The 22,637-nt window shown below is 40.0% G+C and overlaps 1 protein-coding gene across 1 annotated transcript in view; it reads left to right on the top strand.

The window, feature by feature from the left end:
• Positions 1-22,637, top strand: part of SFMBT1 (Scm like with four mbt domains 1) — an 89,759-nt gene that overhangs the window by 29,847 nt on the left and 37,275 nt on the right. The window contains 2 exon segments of the mRNA XM_023755678.1: positions 12,591-12,745; positions 19,256-19,350. Coding sequence (XP_023611446.1) covers positions 12,718-12,745; positions 19,256-19,350 — 123 coding nt within the window. The 5' untranslated portion in view covers positions 12,591-12,717.

Raw genomic sequence — 22,637 nt, 5'->3', positions numbered from 1 at the left:
TATATATTACTTATGGTTCCCTTCGTAGAAGAGCTTATTCTTTAGGGGAAGGATTGAAGAATGGCTAGTTTTATTATTTTGAATACAGACTAATGCATAAGTTGTAACTAATGCATAAGTTATGACTGGGTTGGACTATTTGCATTTAAGGCTCAGCACTGGAATCAGAAATTTTTTTTCGTTCAGCCAGTAAGTGTTTTTGCCATTATAATCAAATCCTCTAGCACTACTATTCCTACAGCAAGTTTCTGGATGATTGTGATTGGTCTTTCAGATGTTTTACTTGTAAAAATGTGGTTTAGGATTTGGGAAGGGTGGAATGAAATATTTGTAATTTTTCATAGCATAACAATCTTTGTATTTTGTTGTTAGTCTCTTTAGCATTCAGATTTGAGAGAGGTTAGCTTTTCTGCTGTAAAGCAGGTGGAATATGCTTTAATTAGTATACGCTAATTTGTTATATTTATAGCTGAACTCCATTTGTTGGTCATGGAATTGAGCCTGCAAAAACTAAATTGTGTCTGTCATTTTCCTTTAATTTTAGCACCCTAAGTCATATGCATGATGGGCCCTAACCTTTGAGTTTATTGGTCAGTGTTTTGCTAATAAAAAAAAAAAGATTTTAAGAACTGCATGACATTGCTGCCCTCTTTAAAAGGCCTTACTCAGTTGTTGCCCAGATATCTAAATATACACTTATTTTTCATTCATTGTATTCACTTTGTGCCTACCCATTCTTTTCTCAGCGACCTATCCTCACAGCCTCTGCTTCTACCACATAGCTGGGAAGTCTCCCAGGGGTTGCTGTGGCCTTTGCCTTGGAAATTTAGTGCCATTTCTCAGTCTTCATTCTCCTTCTTTTCATATTTGGCTTTGTTGATGGTACACACTTTGTGAGGAAGTTTTCTAATTTCCGCTCTATTTAATGTGTATGAAGTGACTCTTGTAGTGGATGACAAAAAGTGTTAATTCCTTTCCCCCTTTTTTCTTAACCTCCTGTTCTTCAGTCTCTGTTCTTTCTCCTTGGGTTTTTCTGATATATAGCTACTTGCACTGTGCGGGTTGACTTGTAAATTTACAGCTTAGCCCGTCTCATACTTTGTTGTCTGACAGCAGCCTGGTTTTTAGCTGCTTCCAGAACTCTAAACCTGGGTGGCCCACTCTTGAGCCCAGAATCCATAGACGTCACAGTGGAATGCACCAGTCTTTGGCATGTCCCCCAATCCCATGGCCCTTTACATGACAGAATTTGGAGTCATCTCTGATTTTTCTGTTGCTTCCTACTTGGCAATGTCTCTTAGGTTCAGTCTTTCTTACCGTTCTGATGGCTGCTTCTCTGCCTTTCATCCAGGCCTTCAGCTTTTCATCCCTAGGCTAGTCCAGCACCTCCCTGCTGGTCTGCCTCTAGTCCCAACTGTCCTTTAACTGTGTGTGTGTGAGGGAAAGAAAAACTTTAAAATGTAGTAATTCTCAAATCTTTCCTGTTTGTTGCCTTTGTGTAGTATGTAAATTTTGCATGCTATGTACTCTCTTCTGTGTGGCCTTGTTATCCTGTAATCAGCAGACTGATCTTTCTTGTCACCTTACATGCAAGCATGTCCCCTGCCTACACACACACACACAAACACACACACACACACAGCTGATGCCTGCCTTGCTGCCTTTTGCATGTTGCTGGTCCTTCTTGGGATGTCTTCCACTCTGTCCTTTACCTTTCCATAGTTCTGTTCATCCTTCAAGATGAAGTTCACGCTTTGCTTTTTGGTGAAGCTCTTTGCAGCTATCTTGACCCACAGTTAATGCTCTTCTCTTCCTGCATTTCAAAAATATTTGCCGTGGCTCTCTCCGTGCTGTAAAACCCTTTAGGGCAAGACTGAGCTTTGCATCATGCTCAGCCATCCCTAGGGTAGTGCCAGGAACAAAGGAGGGGCTCAGTAGAGGATGGAGGTAAATCGGGAGAATGGTCAAGAAAAATGTAAACATACAGGTTCCTAATAGTGTAGGTAAATATTGGAGGGCAGTTCTAAAGGTATAAAATAGATGTTTACTAGTGTAAGTTTGTGGTCTTTCCTAGGATGATTTTATCTTTTCCCTGGTGGTGTTTTGTTGATATGGTATAACAGTATTGTGGAATTTAAATTCAATGGGGGAAGCTTTGAGCGAATCACCTTACTTAAACGTCTTGTTTTATAAGTTAACGTAGATGTATAGAGAGGCTCATTTGCCTCTTTCTGAGCTCCTGTAAAACAAGTACAATGCTATGATGCAATGTCATTGGACATACATACTATATTTTGGTTGTATAAATTAAATGAATGTCATCTTACTTTGAGACATGGCCCCACTTACCCCTTATAAAGAAAATTTCTTGTCTACATTCCTTTCCCAAAAGCATCTCTAGAATAGAAAGGGCTTACCAGCTCTGCCGAGGGGTAGAGAAGGCCCCGGAGTTGCTTCCCCGGCTGGGCAGTAGTGCTCAGTCCCTGCCAGCTGCTCCTGATGTCCGTCTCCCTGTGCCCTCTCCTGGACGAGGCCAGGAGGGGGTGCCTGCACCCCGAGCCCCCTGCACTCCAGGGTGTAGGAGCAACTGAGCTAGACTAGTTTTCCTGTTCTTCTCCTTTGACCTATGCCTTGTTTGTTTGGTGAGAATGAGAGAATCTCTTCATTGTTTGAGTTCAAAGGTTTCTTTTCTCCTTCTCTGCTTGTGCTTCAGACAGTCTACCTTGTTACTTGCTTTTGTCTTCTTTTCTACTAGTTTGAGGAAAGGGTAATGTTTTATCTTTGTAGCTGCTACATAGGAGAGTACAGTATAGGAACAAGTTGAATGTGTAAGTGACTCATGTGTTTAAAAGCCAAACTTTCCCCCCCTGTATTCTCTCAAATTCTCAGTTGATTAACAACATTGTTGTTCAAAACTAGGGGTTCTTGTTCTGGCCAGCTTTTTTTTTTTTTCTGGCTGGTTTGCTCAGTGGTTAGAGTGTCAGCCTGTGGCCAAAGGGTTTGATTTCCAGTCAAGGGCACATACCTAGGTTGCGCCAGTAGGGACGTGCGTGGGAGGCAACCAATTGGATGTCTCTCATGTGGAAGTTTCTCTACTCCTCCCCCCTTCCCTACCCTCCTCCTTTCCACTCTCTAGAAATCAATGGAAAAAATATCCTGGAGAGAGGATTAAAAATCAAAACAAAACAAAAAACCCCAGTAGGGGGTTCTTAAGCCTTTTTGGTATTCATGTATCCCTTTGGTAAACTAGTGAAGCTGGTGGACTTGTTCTCGTTTAATGGTTTTAAATAAATAAAATACATAGGATTGCCCTGGCTGGGTGGCTCAGTTGATTGGAGAGTCATCCTGTACACCAAAAGGTTGTGGGTTTGATTCCTGGTCAGGACACATACCTTGGTGTGTATAGGAGGCAACCGATCAATGTTTCTCTCTCACATCAATGTTTCTTTCTCTCTACCTCCCTCTTCCTCTCTATCTAAAAAAATCAATAAAACATATCTTCAGGTAAGGATTTTTTAAAAAAGAAAATGACAAAGAATTAAAAAGGAAATCAGTTATATATAGATCTGTATCACCTGTAATGTGATAGGAAAATATCTGTTTGGTGGTGACAAAGTTACTGCTGATGGTCCTGTGATTTCTTGCCTACACTCATATTGGAAGGAAATCTTAAATTTCTATTTGAGGTTAGTGAATGCAAATGTAAAAACTTTCATTCAAATTCACAGACTCCTGAATTCTCTTCATGGACTCTAGGACTCCAGGTCGAGAACCTTGCTTTAAACAGCAGGAATAAAAGAAACTGCTTAAAGTAGAAAGACATTTTGAGAATTTATCTCATATAACACTGTTGCTGATTTTTAGTGAACAAGTTTGGGATAGGAGAGTAGACAGATCATTGTAAATTGCTGAGGATGCTGATGGACAAAGATTTAGTGGTTAAATGATTTGTTTTACACTGATAACATTTTGACAACTATGTGAGGAATAATTTCTTGAGTGCATAGGGTACAGAAAAACCTTTCAAACACGTGTGTTGTGTCTTTCTTATTCACGTTTGGAAATGACAGAGATAACATTGGAAAAATATATGAATTTTAGAGTAAAAGAGACCTGAGTTCTGAGTAAGTTTCTTTTTAAAAAAAATATATATATTTCTTTATTGGTTTCAGAGAGGAAGGGAGAAGGAGAGAGAGATAGAAACATCAATGGTGAGAGAGAATCATTGATCGGCTGCCTCCTGCACACCCCCACTGGGGATTGAGCCCGCAACCCAGGCATGTGCCCTTGGCCTGAATCGAACCTGGGACCCTTCAGTCCGCAGGCCGATGCTCTATCCACTGAGCCAAGCCTGCTAGGGCTCTGATTAAGTTTCTTAATCTTGCTTGAGCCTTGATTTCCTCCCCTGTAAAATAATAACACTTGCTTCAGAGAAGATGAAATGCGAGCATGTCAGGTGCCTGGTGCTCCAGACCAATGCTGTGTGTCTCTGATGGAAGACGCTTCGCCTCGCATTGCGTAAGTCCAGGTCTCATTTCCTTATCTGTAAAGCAAGGGCATCAGAGTAAAGAATCTTTAACATCCCTTGAACCTGAAGAGTGTTTGAGGTTAGGAAGCCTACTTTGGAGGCTCACTAAGATGTAAACTCCTTAAGTAGATGGAAGCTGTAAATAGATTGCTTGGAAATGGGAGAGAACTAGTTTTGAGTGTTTATAATCTGATAGGCGTTCTCAAACATGCCATCTAATTTCATCCTCAGAGCCACTCTGTAAACAAGGTGGTTTTTGCACTTTTATAGATAAAGATATCGAGACCCCTCAGAAGGGTGAAACATCTCCCAAGGTCATGTAATGAACTAGAGTTTGAAGTCAAGGTTACTATGCAGAAAGCCGTTTTGTTGTTGTTGTTGTTATACTTTCCCAGTACTTTCCTAGTGAGCAAATGCAAGACCCCTTTAGTACTCTTTCTACAGAGGGAACACTCTTGTTGGAAAGAGTACATATGTATGTATTAAGATTATATATATTACTCTCATTTTGAAGAGATCTAATTATTTAAAATAATTACAAACCTTTTTGTTGTTTTTTGTTCATCCTCATCTGAGGATATTTTTTCATTGAGTTTTTAGAGAGAGTGGCAGGGAGGGGGAGAGACAGAGAGAAACATTGATGTGAGAGAGATACATTGATTGGTTGCCTCCCCCACACACACACACCCCTGGCCCCCCCTCCTCTCCCCACTAGGGCTGGGGATCGAGCCTGCAACTGAGGTACATGCCCTGGACTAGAATCGAACTCATGACCCTTCAGTCCTTGGGCTGATGCTTTATCCAGTGAACCAAACCAACTAGGGCATTACAGACTTTAAACAGTCAAAAACAGAGCCCTAGCCAGTTTGCTAAATGGTTAGAGCCTCAGCTGAACTGAAGGGTCAAGGGCACATACCTCTGTTGCAGGCTTGATCCCCAGCCCCAATTGAGACATATGTAGGAGACAGTCTATCGATGTGTATCACATCAATGTTTCTCTCTCTCTGTCTCTCCCCCTTCCCTCCACTCTCTAAAATCAATGAAAAAATATCCTCAGGTGAGGGTTAACAACAACAACAAAACGAAACAGAGAAAAGTTATAAATACTGTATATTTATAACCCCCATCCCTGGTGAACCTTTGGCAATAAGTTGTCCATCTGATGCTGCTTCACTCAGGAATACCCTGGTGTGTATTTCCTACAGTAAGATCATTTGTCTACAAGTACAATGCAACCGTCAAAATCAGGAAATGAATCTTGACACATTATTACCATCCAGTACTCCTTAGACCCCACTTTGACCAGTTGTCACAATAAAGTCTCCCACTCCCCATGTCCCCTCTTTTTTGTTGAGAACAGAAGGATCCAATTTAGAATCATGCTTTTCATTTAGTTGCCAAGTCTTCTTTAGCCTTTCTTTGGATTTTCATTGTCTTGATGTGTCGGGATTATAGGCTTTTTATTTTGTAGAATGTCTCTCAGTTTGGGTTTGTCTGATGTTCTCAAGATTAAACTCCGGTTTTACATCTTTGGCAAGAATAGCACAGAAATGATACTGTCTCATTTTATCCTATCAAGTGGCATGAACTTCAGTTTGTCCTATTTCTGATGAGCAGCAGCTGCAGGTGGTATCTGCCAGGCTTCCTCATTGATAAGTTACTTCTTTTTCGTATGCACCCCTATGTTCATAGCAGCGCAATTTACGGTAGCTAAGATTTGGAGACAGCCCAAGTGTCCATCAGCAGATGAGTGGATAAAAAAGCTGTGATACATTTACACAATGGAATACTATGCAGTTGTAAAAAAGAAAGAACTTTTACCATTTGCAACAGCATGGATGGACCTGGAGAGTATTATGCTAAGTGAAATAAGCCAGTCAGAGAAAGATAAGTATCACATGATCTCACTCAAATATGTAATCTAATGAACAAAATAGATCCAGAGACATAGAAGCATGGAACAGACTGTTGAATCTCAGAAGGAAGGCAGGGGAGGGTGGGTGCGTGGGAAAAGATCAACCAAAGAACTTTATGCATATATGCATAACCTGTGGGCACAGACAATAGAGTGGTGAAGGCCTGGGGCAGGGAGCAAAGGCAGGTTAGAAGAGGTCAGTGGCGGGGAGGGGAGGAGGAAAGAGGACATATGTAATACTTTCAACAATAAAGATTTTTTAAAGTATTGCGAGTTGAGACTCAAATTCTATCTGAATGGGTGACAGAACTACCCCCAATTAATTTCACTCAGCAGACATAAATTGCATGTTTACTGCTGTTAGATACTGTCCAAATCATAGAGAAAAACTATGGCAGGGCCAGTCCCAGAGGCGCAGGTAGGCCAAAGTACCCTTCCAGAAGTCCCATGAAATGCTATGCTAATTTTGAAGAGGAAGAATTAAACTCTCCTTGGGAATGTGTGTTTAGTTATTTTCCCCTTCAGGTTGTAGGGTGTGCTGGTCTACCTATGGTTTCCCTTAGTTTCTCCTTCTGAAAGTTGCTCTGCTTTTATGAAATGGTTGTCTTCTTTGGGAAAATCTCTGTTTAGTTCTGTGATTGGTAAAATTTAAATAAACATATTGGGAAGGGAACAGTTCTTTGTTCCATCAAGCCTGAAATATTTTGCCTGGTTACATAAGTAGTAGACTGTGTAAAGTTAAATCAAAATCATTTCAAGGTTTTCATTTGTTCTTTTGTGTTCTGAGGGAATACAGATAAACTGAAGTGTTTTCAGAGGAAGACTAGCGCGGTGAGGGGACTCGGGACCTGTCTTGGGAAGCACTGTTCGTGTTCTCAGCTGTGCGAAGGGCTCTTGTGTGAGCGAAGAAGGCACAGACTCCTTCTGAGTGGCAACACCGATGGGTAGGAGCCACTTGGGGGCTGTTTATGGACAGACTTTGGGGTGGAGCTGCTCAGAAGTAGGATAGATTGTCCAGGAAGATGTTCATGGGAGTTTTATGTCACTATATCATTGATGGTGTTTGAATGCAGAGTGGGCAACTGCCTCCCCAGGAATGGGTGGGGGAGAACTTGCTGGAAAAGCACCATAGGTTCACGGAGAGATGTTCGTTGTGGAAATGTTGGGGCATGAGGATGGTGTAGAACCAAAAAACTGGAGGACCATTGGCCTAGATGTGGCCTGTTAAAGGTCCTTCTAACTTTTGGATTCATCAGTCTCAGTTATTTAGTGAAACAAAGAACGATTTTAAAAAATTACCCAGGCAGCTGACTTAATATATGTGAAAGTGCAGGGCTAGCTGTAGTTCCTCATGGCACTAAGCAAATGTTTGAAAATGAGACAGTGATTTGAGTATAAAGTACTTAAGTATTGAGGGGGTTGGGGTAGTGAGCAAAAGGAAAAAATGTTTATATTTTGAACGTCATCACTCATCATTTGATGAATGGAAAAATTATTTTATTCTCTTCATACTTTACCCCACTCCATCAATATCTCTTCAAAATTGCAATGTTGACCGGGCAAGCCCTACTGTAGTAATGTTTATTTATTAGGTTTATTTGTTTGTTTGTTTTACAAAGTGTGCTAATGTCAAAATCCCCAGGGCCAAAATTCCATAATGTGTAAAAGTTCTCATCATAGAATTTGTTGAAGTTGGGGACACTTTCCTTCCCTTCTTTTTTTCTTTTTTAAAAAATATTTTTTATTGATTTCAGAGAGGAAGGGAGAGAGGGATAGTTAGAAACATCAATGATGAGCGAGAATCATTGATCAGCTGCCTCCTACACACCCCCTGCTGGGGATTGAGCCCGCAACCTGGGCACATGCACTGACCGGAATTGAGCTACTGGTTCATAGGTTGTTGCTCAGCCACTGAGCCACACCAGCTGAGCTCTTTCCCTTCCTTCTTGTTGGCTCTTTGAAATCTAACTGGCAATCTGAATTTGTTTGACATTTTCTTAAAGATTCAGTCAAGTGTTTGAATGGCTTATTGATCTTCTTTTTTCTTAAAAGGTTGCTTTGAGAGGAATCTGAAGTAAGCGTATGACTTTTTCATAGTTAGATTTGACATGAAGGTTCTTCAAGCATTGGGTTTTGGTTTCCAAGTCAGCGAGGATTGACTGAGTGTCCTGTCAACTGACTGTAGGCCATGAAATTCCAACCTTGATGTGCTAAGCTTGTGATAATCTTCAAATTATCATGTTGGAAGAATTTTGTAAACTTAAACAACTGAACCAACTTCTTTTTCATACTTTAATAGGGAATAATACTGTATTTATAGTCTCAGATCCTGTGAGAAAGTATTGAGGAAAAACATGTTGATGCAGTGTGTGCTTGGTTTTTCCTGAGTGAGGGGCTGTATTTTGACCAACTGGCTCATTTATTTTCTGAACAGCTTAAATACAATTAAAATAATCTTGTTTTCTCTACCCTCTCCCCATCCTAAAAATCAACCAGCCTTTGGAACGCAAGCTGGATATTTTTCCCTCTGAGAAAAATTAATAACCAGTTATTTGCCTTAAGGCTACTTTTTGTTAATTTGCAAATAACAAGGCTTTGAATTCTTGTCTACTTGTTTTGATGACTTCAGGCACCAAGACTAAAAAGTTTTATATTTTGTAAAGATGATTTTTTAAATAAAACATGAAAATTAGTGTAGCATAGTCAGTATTATTAGGATTGAAAATTATATAGATACTTTTGTATTACATGCTAGAAAGTGGAATAGATTGGTAAGTGCTGATCTTAGAAAACTGGCAACCTTGTAGTGTTGTATTTAAGTTTACTTAAATAATTAATGGTAGAAGAAAAACATAGTTTTTAGGGGAAAAAGAGGAGGGGCATTTGGGGTTTTGTTATTGTTTAAAAGGTGTAGAGATTTAACCAAAAATATATATAGAGACTTAACATAGGCACTTCGGTTTTCAGAGGATGTTTACTGTATAGATTAGTAGATGTGGGTATTGAAATCTACAAAAGCAAACAGCAAGCTGTGACTAAGTCCTAATACTGACCCCCAAAAAGGCTGCCAGACATCCTGCTGAGTTCTGGAATAACAGGTTAAGTGCTCTGTGTTCTGCCAATTATTTTACATCTTGCATATGAGTTTAATTAGATTCATAATTAGCATAATCTAGGCTTTTCCCCCTTATACGTATTTAACTTTTTGCACTAAATTATTTACAGATTTAACATGTGTTGCAGCATGTCTCTAGTAATAACCACAGGTCTACTCCCTTTCTGGAAGCTCTTATTTTAAAACCTTCTGAAGAGTTTTTTGTGGTTTTCGTTGTTAATCTAAATAGCTTGTACTTGTTCCTCACATCATTGTTAAATGTTCAGCAAGATTCTTAGGTTGTGGATGTGACATGATGGCCCAGTGTTCTGCAGCAGCCTGTCTCTGCCCTGCTGTTTCCCTAGGGATGCCCCAGGGGGCAGCAGCATTGCCCTGGAACTGGGAGGCGTTCCTGAGGGGCTGGTTTTTATCTGACTACTAGGGGCTCAGTGCACAAATTTGTGCACCTGGAAGCTGAGGTGGGCACAAGGGTAGGTCTTGGCCCATCCTCTGCACCCCCACCTGGCCCCTCCTGCCATGACCCCCAGTCCCCTATCTGCTGGCAGCCACATTCCTGCTGCCCCCGCTCCCATGTGCTGATGGCTCTGGCCCCACTCGAACCTGCTGACTGTGCCGATTGGGGCCAACGCCAGCAGTGGGTGCAAGCGGCAGCAGCCAATTGCCCCTTAGGAGCAGGGAGAGGTGGAAAAGCCCTCAGGGGCAGTCGGGGCGGCAGCCGCTGCTCGCACCCGCTGGTGGTGCCGAGCAATCAGGGCCGGCGCTGGGCACTGGCAGCGGGTGCAAGCGGCGGCTCCAGCACTGGCAGCAGGTGCGAGCGCTGTGTGGGACATGTCAGATCATTTGGCTCAGGAATCATCCTACAGAAGTCTCTCTGGCGTTATTGTAACTTTTCACATATTCCTACTGTTTCATTTTAGCCTTGGAAACAAAGTTCATTAACACTAAAGGTAGTATAGGCTTAGAGTGTGGATTGCATGTGTGGACTAGATGTTGTTCAGATGGCTTTAGATCTTTTAAAAAATCTGTTAAAAGGTTAATTATTCCATGGTGGTTTTATTTGATGTATCACTAAAAATGAAATAGTGAATTCAGTTTGATGTTATTCTACCTGGGTTTTGTGTGTGTGTGTGTGTGTGTGTGTGTAATCAAAGCTTGTTTTGTACACTTCGCTTTTTACATTTTTATTTATATTTCTTAGAAGTGTTTCAGATTTTAGTATGGCTTATTCTGGCTTCAAGTCTTATCAGCATCCCCTATAAATGTATAGGCATCTGTTCAGTTTATTGAAATATTCTAAATAAGATGAGCAAGGTCCAGATCAGTTAGTTCATGAAAAGTTATTTAAATAAATAACTTTTGATGTATTCTGGTCACCACAAAAGGAATTATACTACCAAACTCAACAATAAAATAAAGAGCATAAAACAATTTAACATGAATTGGAAATAGATGGAATAAAAGGAAAAAAATGAAAGGTGAATTACATGTCCATATTCTAAGCTGGATATTTTATGGCTTTTTTTCCTCCATCACTACATAAGAAGATAGCAGACTAGCAATAAAGAGAGAGATCTAACAGATGTTCCACGGCAAAATGCTTCATCAGTTTATTTCTCATGATCCTATTAACACCATGAGCTGATTGATTGTTCCTTGGTTAAAATTAAGTAATGTAAGATTGAGCAAAAAAGAACAAAAAAGAACTCATGGACATGGACAACAGGGTGATGGTTGTGGGAGGGAGAGGGGTTTGGGGGAGGTAGAAGAGGGTATGGGGGGATAAATGATGATGGAAAACAATTAAATTAAAAACAGAATAAAGTTTCTTCTCTGCTTTTAAAAAAAAAGAGAAAGAATATCACAGTGTTCGCTTTTCAACTACATAAGACCTGCATTTCTCCCAACTCATATCTTTTTGGCTTTGAAACTTAATTTGTTGTTGCTGCTGTTATTATTTTGTACTGTGTGGTTCTCTGTACAAAATATGCTGGCATATTTTAAGAGTTTATGAATATAAGCAGTGGATGACATCTTCAAAGCATAGCGAACCTACAGGTGTTTACTTAGTACTAGCTTTGTTATATCAAACCCATGATGAAGTGTTAAGACTTTATACTGTATGTAGAGATGATACACTAAATTAGTGCCATTGTAACTTGAATAGTTAACTCAGTGTTTACCATGTAGCCAGCTCTATGCTAAGTGCTCTTCTGTCCAGTTAAGTAGGTACAGTTTTTTTCCTTTCATAAATGATGCCATTGGCACAAATAAGTCAAGTCACTTGTTAAGTCACATAACCAAGTAAACAGTGAACACAGAGTGATGGAAATATTCTAACATTGGATTCTAGTGATGGTTACACAACTGCAAATTTACTAAAAATGATTGAATTGTATACTTAAAGTGGTTTTATATGTGAATTATATTCCAGTAAAACTTTTAAAAAGAATAAATGGGTTCAGAGCTTATTTTGGAGGGGTTCTCTTTTATAAGTATAATTGTAAACTAATATAGTTGATACTTTTTGGTTCTGCATAATATTTTAGGTAAGTGGAATGGAAAACTGAATAAGGTAATATACTGTATCTTAAGTATCATTCATTCAGTAAGACAGAACATTGAAAGGTAACCCTCCACCCCATAAATTCAGTAAGAGAGTTTTTATGGGTAGGAATTATGGAGCTAAGTATTATAATCTAAGTTTAAAGGGTAGTGATTCAAATATATGTTAATCTCTTGTGATTTTTGGATATCAGGATCTTGATAGCATGCTCTCTCCACACACACACACACACACACACACACACACACACAGTCTTCAAAATTAGAAAAGGTATTGATATTTTCTCTAATCTCATCTATTCTGCCAATGTGTTTTTGTTTTACCTGCCCTCTCAACCCACTGGAGTGCCATGTCTTTTTTTTTTTTCTTGTGGGTTCTGCTCCCCCTCTGTCCCTGGAGTGCCATGTCTTATGAATGAGTAAACACACTTGGGCTTCAGGCTATTTATATGTTCTTTTTTTATTTTTAGCACTTTCCTTTTATTTGGACCCTTGGATGCCCATTGACGGATGCTTGAGACCTTCAAGTAATCTTCAGATCATAGCAGAACTGTAAGGCCCTTTGTATGGGAAGGAGATAGCCCGTGTGCTGTGGACATGAACGGGGAGCAGCAGCTTGATGCAGGTATTGGTTTTGGTGAGCAGAATTCATTCCTCAGAGTGCAGAATCGTATTACCTTCCTGGGTGACATGGTTTGACTTACCTTCTGACACTAAAGAGAGAGCTGGTTGAGGATATGAGTTGTCTTTGTACCTGGCAGAGAGCCTGGCACTAGGGGATACTCACAATGTTTCCTGAAAAACTAAATTTTATGAATAGACTTCTGTTTTGAAAAAACAACATTTTAATTTTGATAGTTACTTTTGAATTATTTTGAAATAATTATATATTCATAAGAAGTTGCAAAGATAATACTGACAGGTCCCTGGTATCCATCAGCAGTTTCTATCATTAGTTAAATCGCATATAAATATAGTATAGTGTAAAAGCCAGGATTGACATATTTAAAAAGTGTATGTAGTTTTCTGTCATTTTATCACATACTAGAAGCCTGGTGCATGAAATTCGAGCACTTGTTGGTGGGGGGGGGGGGGTGTCCCTCAGCTCGGCCTGCGCCCTCTCGCAGTCCAGGGCCCTTGGGAGATGTCCGACTGACGGATATCCTGAGTGCTGCCACGGAGGCAAGAGAGGCTCCCGCCACCGCCGCTGCGCTCGCCAGCCATGAGCCCAGCTTCTGGCTGAGCAGCGCTCCCCCTGTAGGAGTGCACTGACCACCAGGGGGCAGCTCCTGAGTTGAGTGTCTGTCCTCTGGTGGTCAGTGCGCATCGTACGGACTGATCATTCCGCTGTTCAGTCGATTTGCATATTAGCCTTTTATTATATAGGATAGATTCCTGTAACCACCACCTCAGTCAAGATACAGAACTACTCCATCACCACAAAGAGCTCCCTATTCTGCCCCTTCATACTTACACCTACTTTCTTTCCCCCAGCCTTCCCTAAGTCAGGCAACCATTAGTCTGTTCTCTATCTCTATAATTTTGTCATTTCAGGAATGTTACACATATAGAACCACATAGTATGTGATTTTTTGAGGTTGCTTTCATCACTCAAAATAATGCCCTTGAGATCCATCCAAATTTTTGCACATATCAATAGTTTGTTTCCTTTTATTGCTGAGTGGTGTTCCATGGATATACTACAGTTTGGTTAACTATTCATCTACTGTTGTACGTTTTGGTTGCTTCCAGTTTTGGGCTACTAAAAATAAAGCTGCGCCCTAACTGGTTTGGCTCAGTGGATAGAATGTCGGCCGGCGGACTGAAGGGTCCCAGGTTCGATTCCAGTCAAGGGCATGTACCTGGGTTGCGATCACATTCCCAGAAGGAGGTGTGCAGGAAGCAGCTGATTGATGTCTCTCTCTCATGGATGTTTCCAACTCTCTATCTCTCTCCCTTCCGCTCTGTAAAAAATCAATAAAATATATTTTTAAAAAATAAAAATAAATAAAAATAAAGCTGCTTGCGCAATAGTGTACATCAGATTTCATTTTTCTGGGGTACATGTCTAGGAACACAATTGCTGGATCATACGTTTAATAAAGAAACTGCCAAACTACTTTCCAGGATGATTATACTATTTTACATTCTCACCATCCATGTATGAGAGATGTAGTTTCTTCTCATTCTCACTATCATTTGCTATTGTCACTATTTTTTATTTAACTCTGATGGGCATCTAATAGTGACAGCTTATCCTGACCTTATTTTGCATTTTCCTAGTGGCTAGTGATGTTGTACATGTGCTCTATCCTCTTCAGCACAGTGTCTCCATTTATTTGGTTTGTTTATGGTTTATCTGCCTTTTGTTTTTTAAAATATATATTTTTATTGATTTCAGAGAGGAAGGGAGAAGGAGAGGGAGATAGAAACATCAATGATGAGACAGAAATCATTGACTGGCTGCCTCCTGCACGCCCCCTACTGGGGATTGAGCCTGCAACCCGGGCATGTGCCCTTGACTGGAATCGAACCTGGGACCCTTCAGATTGCAGGAGGATGCTCTATCCATTGAGCCAAACCAGCTAGGGCCTTTTGTTGTTTTTTTCTATCCTCACCTGAGGATATTTTTCCATTGCTCTTTAGAAAGAGTAGAGGGGAGGGAGGAGAAGAGAGAGAGATACATTAATTGGTTGCCTCCCACACAAGCCCCTACCGACTGGGGCCGGGGATCAAACCCACAACCCAAGTACGTGCCCTTGACCAGGAATTGAACCTGAGACCCTTTGATGTGCAGGATGATGTTCTCACCAGCCAGGGCTATATGTCTGCTTTTTAATTAATAATTATTTCTTTAAACATTGAGCTTTTAAAAAAACAACTTTATTGAGGTATTTTTCTTTTTTTGAGGTATAATTATGCCCTTATAGAGTGTACAGTTCAGTGGCTTTCAGCATATTCACAAAGTTTTGTGACCATCACTAGTATTTCTAAAACATTTTCATCACCCCCTAAAAGAAACAGTTAGCAATTGTTTCTTGCCCCCCTCAGCCTCTGGCAACCACCATTGGTCTCCTTTCTGTCTGTATGGATTTACTTATTTCTGCTTCCTTTTGATTAATGTTTATTTACATGGTATATCTTTTTCATTCTTATGCCTTCAACCTGCCTATATATCATTATATTTGAACTTTCTTATAACAGCACATAATCTTTTTTTAAATTTCAGTCTTATAATTATTGTGTATTTAGACCTTATACATTTAATGTAATTATTGGTAAGTTAGGGCTCAAGTGTGCTATTTTTGTTCATCTGTTTTCTGGGATTATTTTTGTCTTCTACCTCCTGCCTTCCTGTGGGTTACTTGAATATATTTTTTTAAAATTCCATTTAGATTTGTCTGTAGTGTTTTTTAGTGTATCCTTTTGTATAGCTTTTTAGTAGATGCTCTAGGTATTACATTTTATGTACATAACTTATCAGTCTGTTGGTATCATCATTTTATTGGTTTGAGTCACATGTAGAAACTTACCTATTTTTATGTCTTTACCTTGTAATATAATTATCATAAATATTTCCTCTTCATATTTTGAGAACCATATCAGATATTAAAATTTTTGTTTCAACTTTCAAACATAATTTAGAAAACTCTAGGAGAAGGAAAATATTTTTACTCTTTCCATTGTTCTTCTTATACTAACTATTTTATTATTTATTTCTGCTGTTCATTAAAAATATAAACAGCCATAGCTGGTTTGGGTCAGTGGATAGAGCGTCAGCCCATGGACTGAAGGGTCACGGGTTCTATCCCGGTCACGGGCATGTACCTCAGCTGCAGGCTCAATCCCCAGCCTTGGTCTGGTTGGGGTGCATGCTGGAGGCAAACAGTCTATGTGTCTCTCTCACATCCGATGTTTCTCTCTCTCTGTCTCTCCCCCTCTCTTCCACTCTCTCTAAAAATTAGTGGGAAAATGTCCTCCAGTGTGGATTAACAAGAAAATTAAAAATAAATAAACAAATAGGTGTATGTACAGATATATTTATTTCTATACCTCTCTCACCATACACAAAAGTAGAGATACAATAAAAACTGATTTGTAGTTTCCAGTTTCACTGAATATATACTGGAAAGCATCCCACATCAGTATGTAGAAATTGTTCTCATTCCTTTTTACAGTTGTATAGTGCTGGATGTATAAACCATAGATCGTTCAGCCAGTTCCTTATTGATGGACATTGGGTCTTTGCAGTCTTGATTCATAAGTAGTGCTGCAGTGAATAGCTTTGTACATATGTCTTTTTGTATTTTGCCAGCATATCTTTGGAATAGATTCCTAGAAGTGGGATTGCTGGATCAAAAGGTAAATACATATATCATTTTGCTAGATATTGCCAAGTTTTCTTTCACTAGGGTTGTGTCATTATGCTTTACCTGCTTAACTATAGCCTCACCATAGAGTATGTTGTCAAACTTTGGAATTTTTCCCAATGTGATATTTCAGTGCAGTTTTAATTTGCATTTCTCTTAAAAATGAGTATATTTGCATATCTTTCCATATGTTTCAGGACCTTTGAATTTCTTTTTTATAAAATTTCTTTTCCTGTATTTTGCTCATTTTTCTATCCAGTCATTAACCTGTTTCTTCTCTGTTTTTTAATAGTTTTTAATGTATGAGAAACTTTAGTTCCTTAGCTCATTATTTTTATTGTTGTTGTTTATTTTTATTTTTAAGGTAGCATGTTGTTTCAGGGACTAGGGTCCTTGTTAAGCACCATGAGTGTTCAGCCATGCTATGTTTTAGTAATGGAAATTGACTTTCTACTGGCCCATACTTCTAGGAGATTTCCAATGTGGTCTTTGTTGGCTTCTTATATTTCTAGTGAAAAATTGCAAATACATAAAAATGAATGGGAAACAATGTAAGAACACCCACATAGCTACCCTGAAGAATTAATAAATGTTAACATTGTCTTACATTTGTTTCCATTGTTTTATTGTGGTAAAATATCCATTGTACACAGTTTACAATTTTAACCATTTTTAAAAGAGTGTACTGTTCAGTGGCATTAAGTACATTCATATTGTTGTGCACTCATTACCACAGTCTATCCCTAGAACATTTTTCATTTTCTCAAACTGAAGCTCTATACTCATTAAACACAAACTCCCCATTCTCGTTGCCCCACAGTTTTGGAAACTACCGTTTTTCTTTCTGCCTCTGTGAATTTGACTATTCTGGCTACCTCGTGTAAGTGGCACCATACAGTATTTATCCTTTGGCAGGTGGCTTATTTCACTTAGCATAATGTCCTCTAGGTTCATCCATGTTGTATTATGGTCAGAATTCCTTCCTTTTTTAAAAGACTGAGTAATACTCCATTGGATGGATGTATCACATTTTAATTTCTTCTTCTGTCGATGGATACTTGGGCTGCTTCCACCTTTTGGGTATGGTGAATATTGCTGCTATGAACATTTGTGTACAAATGTCTGTCTGATTCTGCTTTCACTCCGTTTGGATATATACCCAGAAGTAGAATTGGTGGATCCTATGGTAATTGTATTTTTAATTTTTGAGAAACCACCATATAGTTTTCCACAGTGGCCATACCATTTTACATTCCAACACCAGCAGTGCACAAGATTTTAATTTCTCACTTCCTTGCCAACATGTATTTTCTGCTTTTTGTTGTTAATCCTCACCTGAGGATATTTTTTCTATTGCTTTTCAGAGAGAAGAGTGGAAAGGAGGGGACGGGGTGGGGGGCGGGGAGGAGAGGGGGAGGGAGAGAGAGAGAGAGAGATTGATGTGAGAGAGACACATTGATTGGTTGCCTTTTGTATGTGCCGGAATCAGAGCAGGTAGCGAACCTGCAACCCTGTATACATGCCCTTGACCGGAATCAAACCGGGGACTCTTGGTCTGCAGGCCACTGCTCTATCCACTGAGCCAAATTGGCTAGGGCTGTTTTCATTTTTAAAAATAAATAAGTACTAGATAGGCACAACCCAGTTTATGCCTCTTTAGTACTTTTTAGAACTTCTCTTCTAATCACGTTTTCTCCTCTCCATCCCCAAAGGCAGCACTGTTCATTGCAAACTTACTAGTGCCAGGCATTGTTATGGGCAGTGGGGATACAAAGTTCCTGTCTTCATAGAGCTTGTTTTCTAAAGGGGAAGATAAAAGACATGGTGTACTGTCCAACAGGAATGAATGCCTTGAAGACCAGAAAGCAGAGCCTGGGAGTTTTCTACTGTGGGCACTGCTTGGAAGGCCTTTTTGGAGACAACTGAGTAGAGGCTTGAATGCAATGAAGGTGTGAATGACACTGGGAGATCAGTCTTGGGGCTGCAGAAATAGCAAATGCAGAGGCTTTGAGGAAAGAACATGATTAGATTAAAAGAAGAATAAATCCAGTGTCACTCGAGTGCAGTGAGCAAACAAGAGGCTGGTTGGGAATGAAGTGGCAGGGTAGGTTGTAAGAGGGTCAGATCATGTAGCGACTTTACAATCTCTCAAAGATTAAACAAGAGGCTGGTTGGGAATGAAGTGGCAGGGTAGGTTGTAAGAGGGTCAGATCATGTAGCGACTTTACAATCTCTCAAAGATTTGGTTTGGGATATATTTTAAAGGTGATACCTAGAGAATTTTCTGATAGTTTGGATGTGGGATGTTAGATGTGAAAGATAGGGAGGAAAGCAAGGATAATGTCACATTTTTTGGATTGACCCAAAATATCGACGAGGGTATGTTTTACTTAGTTGGAGAGTACTAAGGAAGAAATCAGATTAAAAATTCAAGTTGGAAATGCCTACCTGTTAAGTATCTCAAATACTTGGTGTTAGGTACTAAGTACAATCCAAAGTGGTTGTAATAGTTACACTCTCACCAGCGTCAGGTGATCCATTTGGGTGAAGCCCGGATGGGTCCCAACAGGAGACAGCATGTCACACTTCGTGCTGTTGAGGTTCATTGGCGGCCAGTGCACCAAGGGAACCTACCATAAAGCCAGTTAACTTGTGAAGTCAATTGTAAGTTAGGTTTATTACTAAATTTATGTTTTTGCACCTTGAGTTTTCTTTAATTGGGGTTCACCTGTTTTTTATTTGTTTTATTTTGTCTTTAATTCTAGATGCTGGGTCTGGTGTGGAAGAAGTGGAACTAAGCTGGGAAGATTATCTGGAAGAGACGGGGTCCACAGCAGTTCCCTATGGATCTTTTAAACACGTGAGCAGCAACTGCATTGCTTCACTGTTTACATCTGTTTTCTTTGACTTCCTACGCCATCATTAGACAGTTTGGAGTTGTTTTAAGTTGGGGCGCTTGAAAGAACTTGAATGCCTTTTCCTGTTTTCTCCCCCTGATACCCTTATTAAGAAAACTTGATATACTCTTAAAATTATTTTTGGTTTTGTGTACTTTCCGCCACTTAATGCAGGAATTGTTTTTTTTGACTGGTCATGAATATTCCTTTATTTTTGTCAAACAATCTTTTTATAAACTGAAGATAATGTTTTTTCTTGCACTTTACATTATAACATTTTCTGACTATTGGTTTGCTTATTGAAAGTAATTTCAGTAACACTGTTGTTTTCTATTATGTTGAGCAGAAATGTAGTAATGACATCAAGTCAGTGACATGGGTGGACTGTGCAGCATAGTTTTATACCCTAACAGCCCAATTGAATACTACCTGCCTATTAGTCACTTAGTAGCCGACTTGGTTATCAGATCAACTGTCAGGGTATTGCAGTGCTTGTGTTCAAGTAACCCTTATTTTGCTTAATAATGCTACATTCATGTAACTTATACAGTATATTCTTATAATTGTTCTATTTTAGTATTGTTGCTAATCTCTTACAGTGCCTCATTTATAAATTAAACTTTATTATAGATATGTATGTATAGGAAAAAACATATAGGTGTATGGGGTTTGGTACTGTCCAGGGATTCAGGCATTCACTGGGGATCTTGGAACATACCCCTTGTGGTTAAGGGAGATAGCCCCCATATTAGTTGTTTTAAGAGTATTCTCCAAATATTTGTGAATTTCCTAGTTTTCCTTCTGTTGCTACATTTCAGTTTTATTCCATTTTGATCAGAAAAGATACTTTGCATGATTTCAGTCTTTTTAAATTTGAGACTTGTTTTGTGGCCTAACATTATGGTCTGTCCTAGAGAACATGAGAAGAATGTATATTCTGCTGTTGCTGAGTGGGGTGTTCTGTTAATGTCTGTTAGTTCTCATTGGTTTATAGTCTTGTTCAAGTCCTCTGTTTCCTTTCTGTCTGGTGGTTCTATCCATTATTGATTGTAGGGTACCAGTTTGTTTAGAGATCAGCATAACCTTGATATCAAACCTAACCTGAGTATTTTAGGAAAGGAAAATTACAGAGCAGTGTCACTCATGAAGACTGATGCGTAAATATTTGCATACAAAATAATAGCAAACTGAATGTAGCTGTATTTAGAAAGAATAATACATTAATAACAAGTTGATTTTTCCAGGAATGCAAGATAGTTTAACACTTAAAAATCATCCAGCATAATAATAGTAGCAGAATAAAGGAGAAAAATCACATTATCATGTCATTATATAAAGAAAAATTATTAATAAAATTTCATACCCATCATGATAAAATTTTTAGCAAACTGTTGATGGAAATTTTTTTAAACTTTAATAAAGGATATCTACCCCCAAAAAATTTACAGGAAATTTTATTAATGGTAATATAATGCATGCTTTCTTTTTAATATGGAGCAAGACAAAGATACTGGTTATCATGACTTTCGTTTGATACTGTTATAGAGGTTCTAGCCAATACAGTTAGGTTAAAAAAACACAGTAAAATGTATAAGGATTAGAAAGGAAGGGAAAAAATGTTATTTTTGCAGATAAATAAAATAATTTTAAGACATAATAATGAGTAATTTCAGCAGATTATTTAATACAGGATAGCATAAAAAATTTATTATATTTCTATATACCAGCAACAAACAAAAATGAAAGATGTTATTTACAATAACATTTTTTAAAAAGTTAAATGGCTAGTAGTTAAATGTAAAAAAAATTTGCAAAGAAACTTCATCTATACTAATAAAAGGGTAATATGCAAATTGGTCATGACACCCTTACAGTCACGACTGGATATGCCAATTCGTCATGATCAGTATGCAAATTGACCATCACTCCAACACACAAAGATGGCCGCCCCCAAGTGGCCAAAGATGGCCGCCACAAGATGGCCTGCAGAGGAGGGCAGTTAGGGGTGACCAGGCCTGCAGGGGAGGGCAGTTGGGGGGACCGGGTCTGCAGGGGAGGGCAGTTAGGGGTGACTGGGCTGGCAGGCGAGGGTAGTTAGGGGTGACCAGGCCTGCAGGGAAGGGCGTTTAGGGGTGACTGGGCCTGCAGGGGAGGGCAGTTAGGGGCAACCGGGCCTGCAGGGGAGGGCAGTTGGGGGTGATTGGGCTGGCAGGGGAGTGGTTAGGGGGGTGATCAGGCTGGTAGGCACGTGAGCAGTTGGGAGCCAGCAGTCCTGGATTGTGAGAGGGATGTCCCAGATTGGAGAGGGTGCAGGCTGGGCTGAGGGACCCCCCCCCCCCCCCCAGTGCATGAATTTCATGCACCAAGCCTCTAGTCCTATATAATAAAAGCCTAATATGCTAAGTGTCCGGTCGTCTGGTGACCAGTCGACTGTTCAACCAATCAAAGCATAATATGCTAATGACATGCTAAGGCCGCTCAACCGCTCGCTATGACGTGCACTGACCATCAAGGGGAAGACACTCTGACCAGTAGGTGAGCTTGCTTCTGGGGTCCGGCCATCGGGTCTGAGCGAGATGGGCCGGATATATCCTGGAGCCCTGCTATGGTCCCTCCCTGGCTGACCAACCTCCTGCATCCCTCCCCAGCCCTGATCGTGCACCGATGGCGTCCCTCAGCCTGGTCTGCACCCTCTTGCAATCCTGGACCCTTAGGGGATGTTGGAGAGCTGGTTTTAGCCTGGTCCTGCAGGCCAGGCCAGGCCATGGGACCCCACTGGGTGCACGAATCCGTGCACTGGACCTCTAGTAGTGTTATAATTCAGGATAGTGATTACCTTTCAAGAGTCCAGTGGGGTTAGGGGAGGATTTTTACACAGAATGTGGGACTTTCCATCTCTGGCTCTCTCCTTTCCAGAGGTTGTTACCGCGTTGCATTTACTAGTAGTGGTCAGAGCTCCATAGTCTCCTTCAGTACACTTTGTCTTTCATGGCTTTTGAAGAGCAAATTACTTATCAGTTATTTTATAGAATACTAGTGGCCCAGTGCACGAAATTTGTGCATGACAGGGGGATGTCCCTCAGCCCAGCCTGCACCCTCTCCAATCTGGGACCCCTCAGGGGATGTCTGACTGCCAGTTTAGGCCCGATCCCTGTGGGGCAGTCGGACATCCCTCTCACAATCCAGGACGCTGGCTCCTAACTGCTCACCTGCCTGCCTGCCTGATCGCCCCTAACCACTCTGCCTGCTG

This window comes from Myotis lucifugus, unplaced genomic scaffold, assembly GCF_000147115.1.
Source record: "Myotis lucifugus unplaced genomic scaffold, Myoluc2.0 scaffold_83, whole genome shotgun sequence".
Taxonomy (NCBI): Eukaryota; Metazoa; Chordata; class Mammalia; order Chiroptera; family Vespertilionidae; genus Myotis; species Myotis lucifugus.
This window is presented reverse-complemented; position numbering and strand designations above follow the sequence as displayed.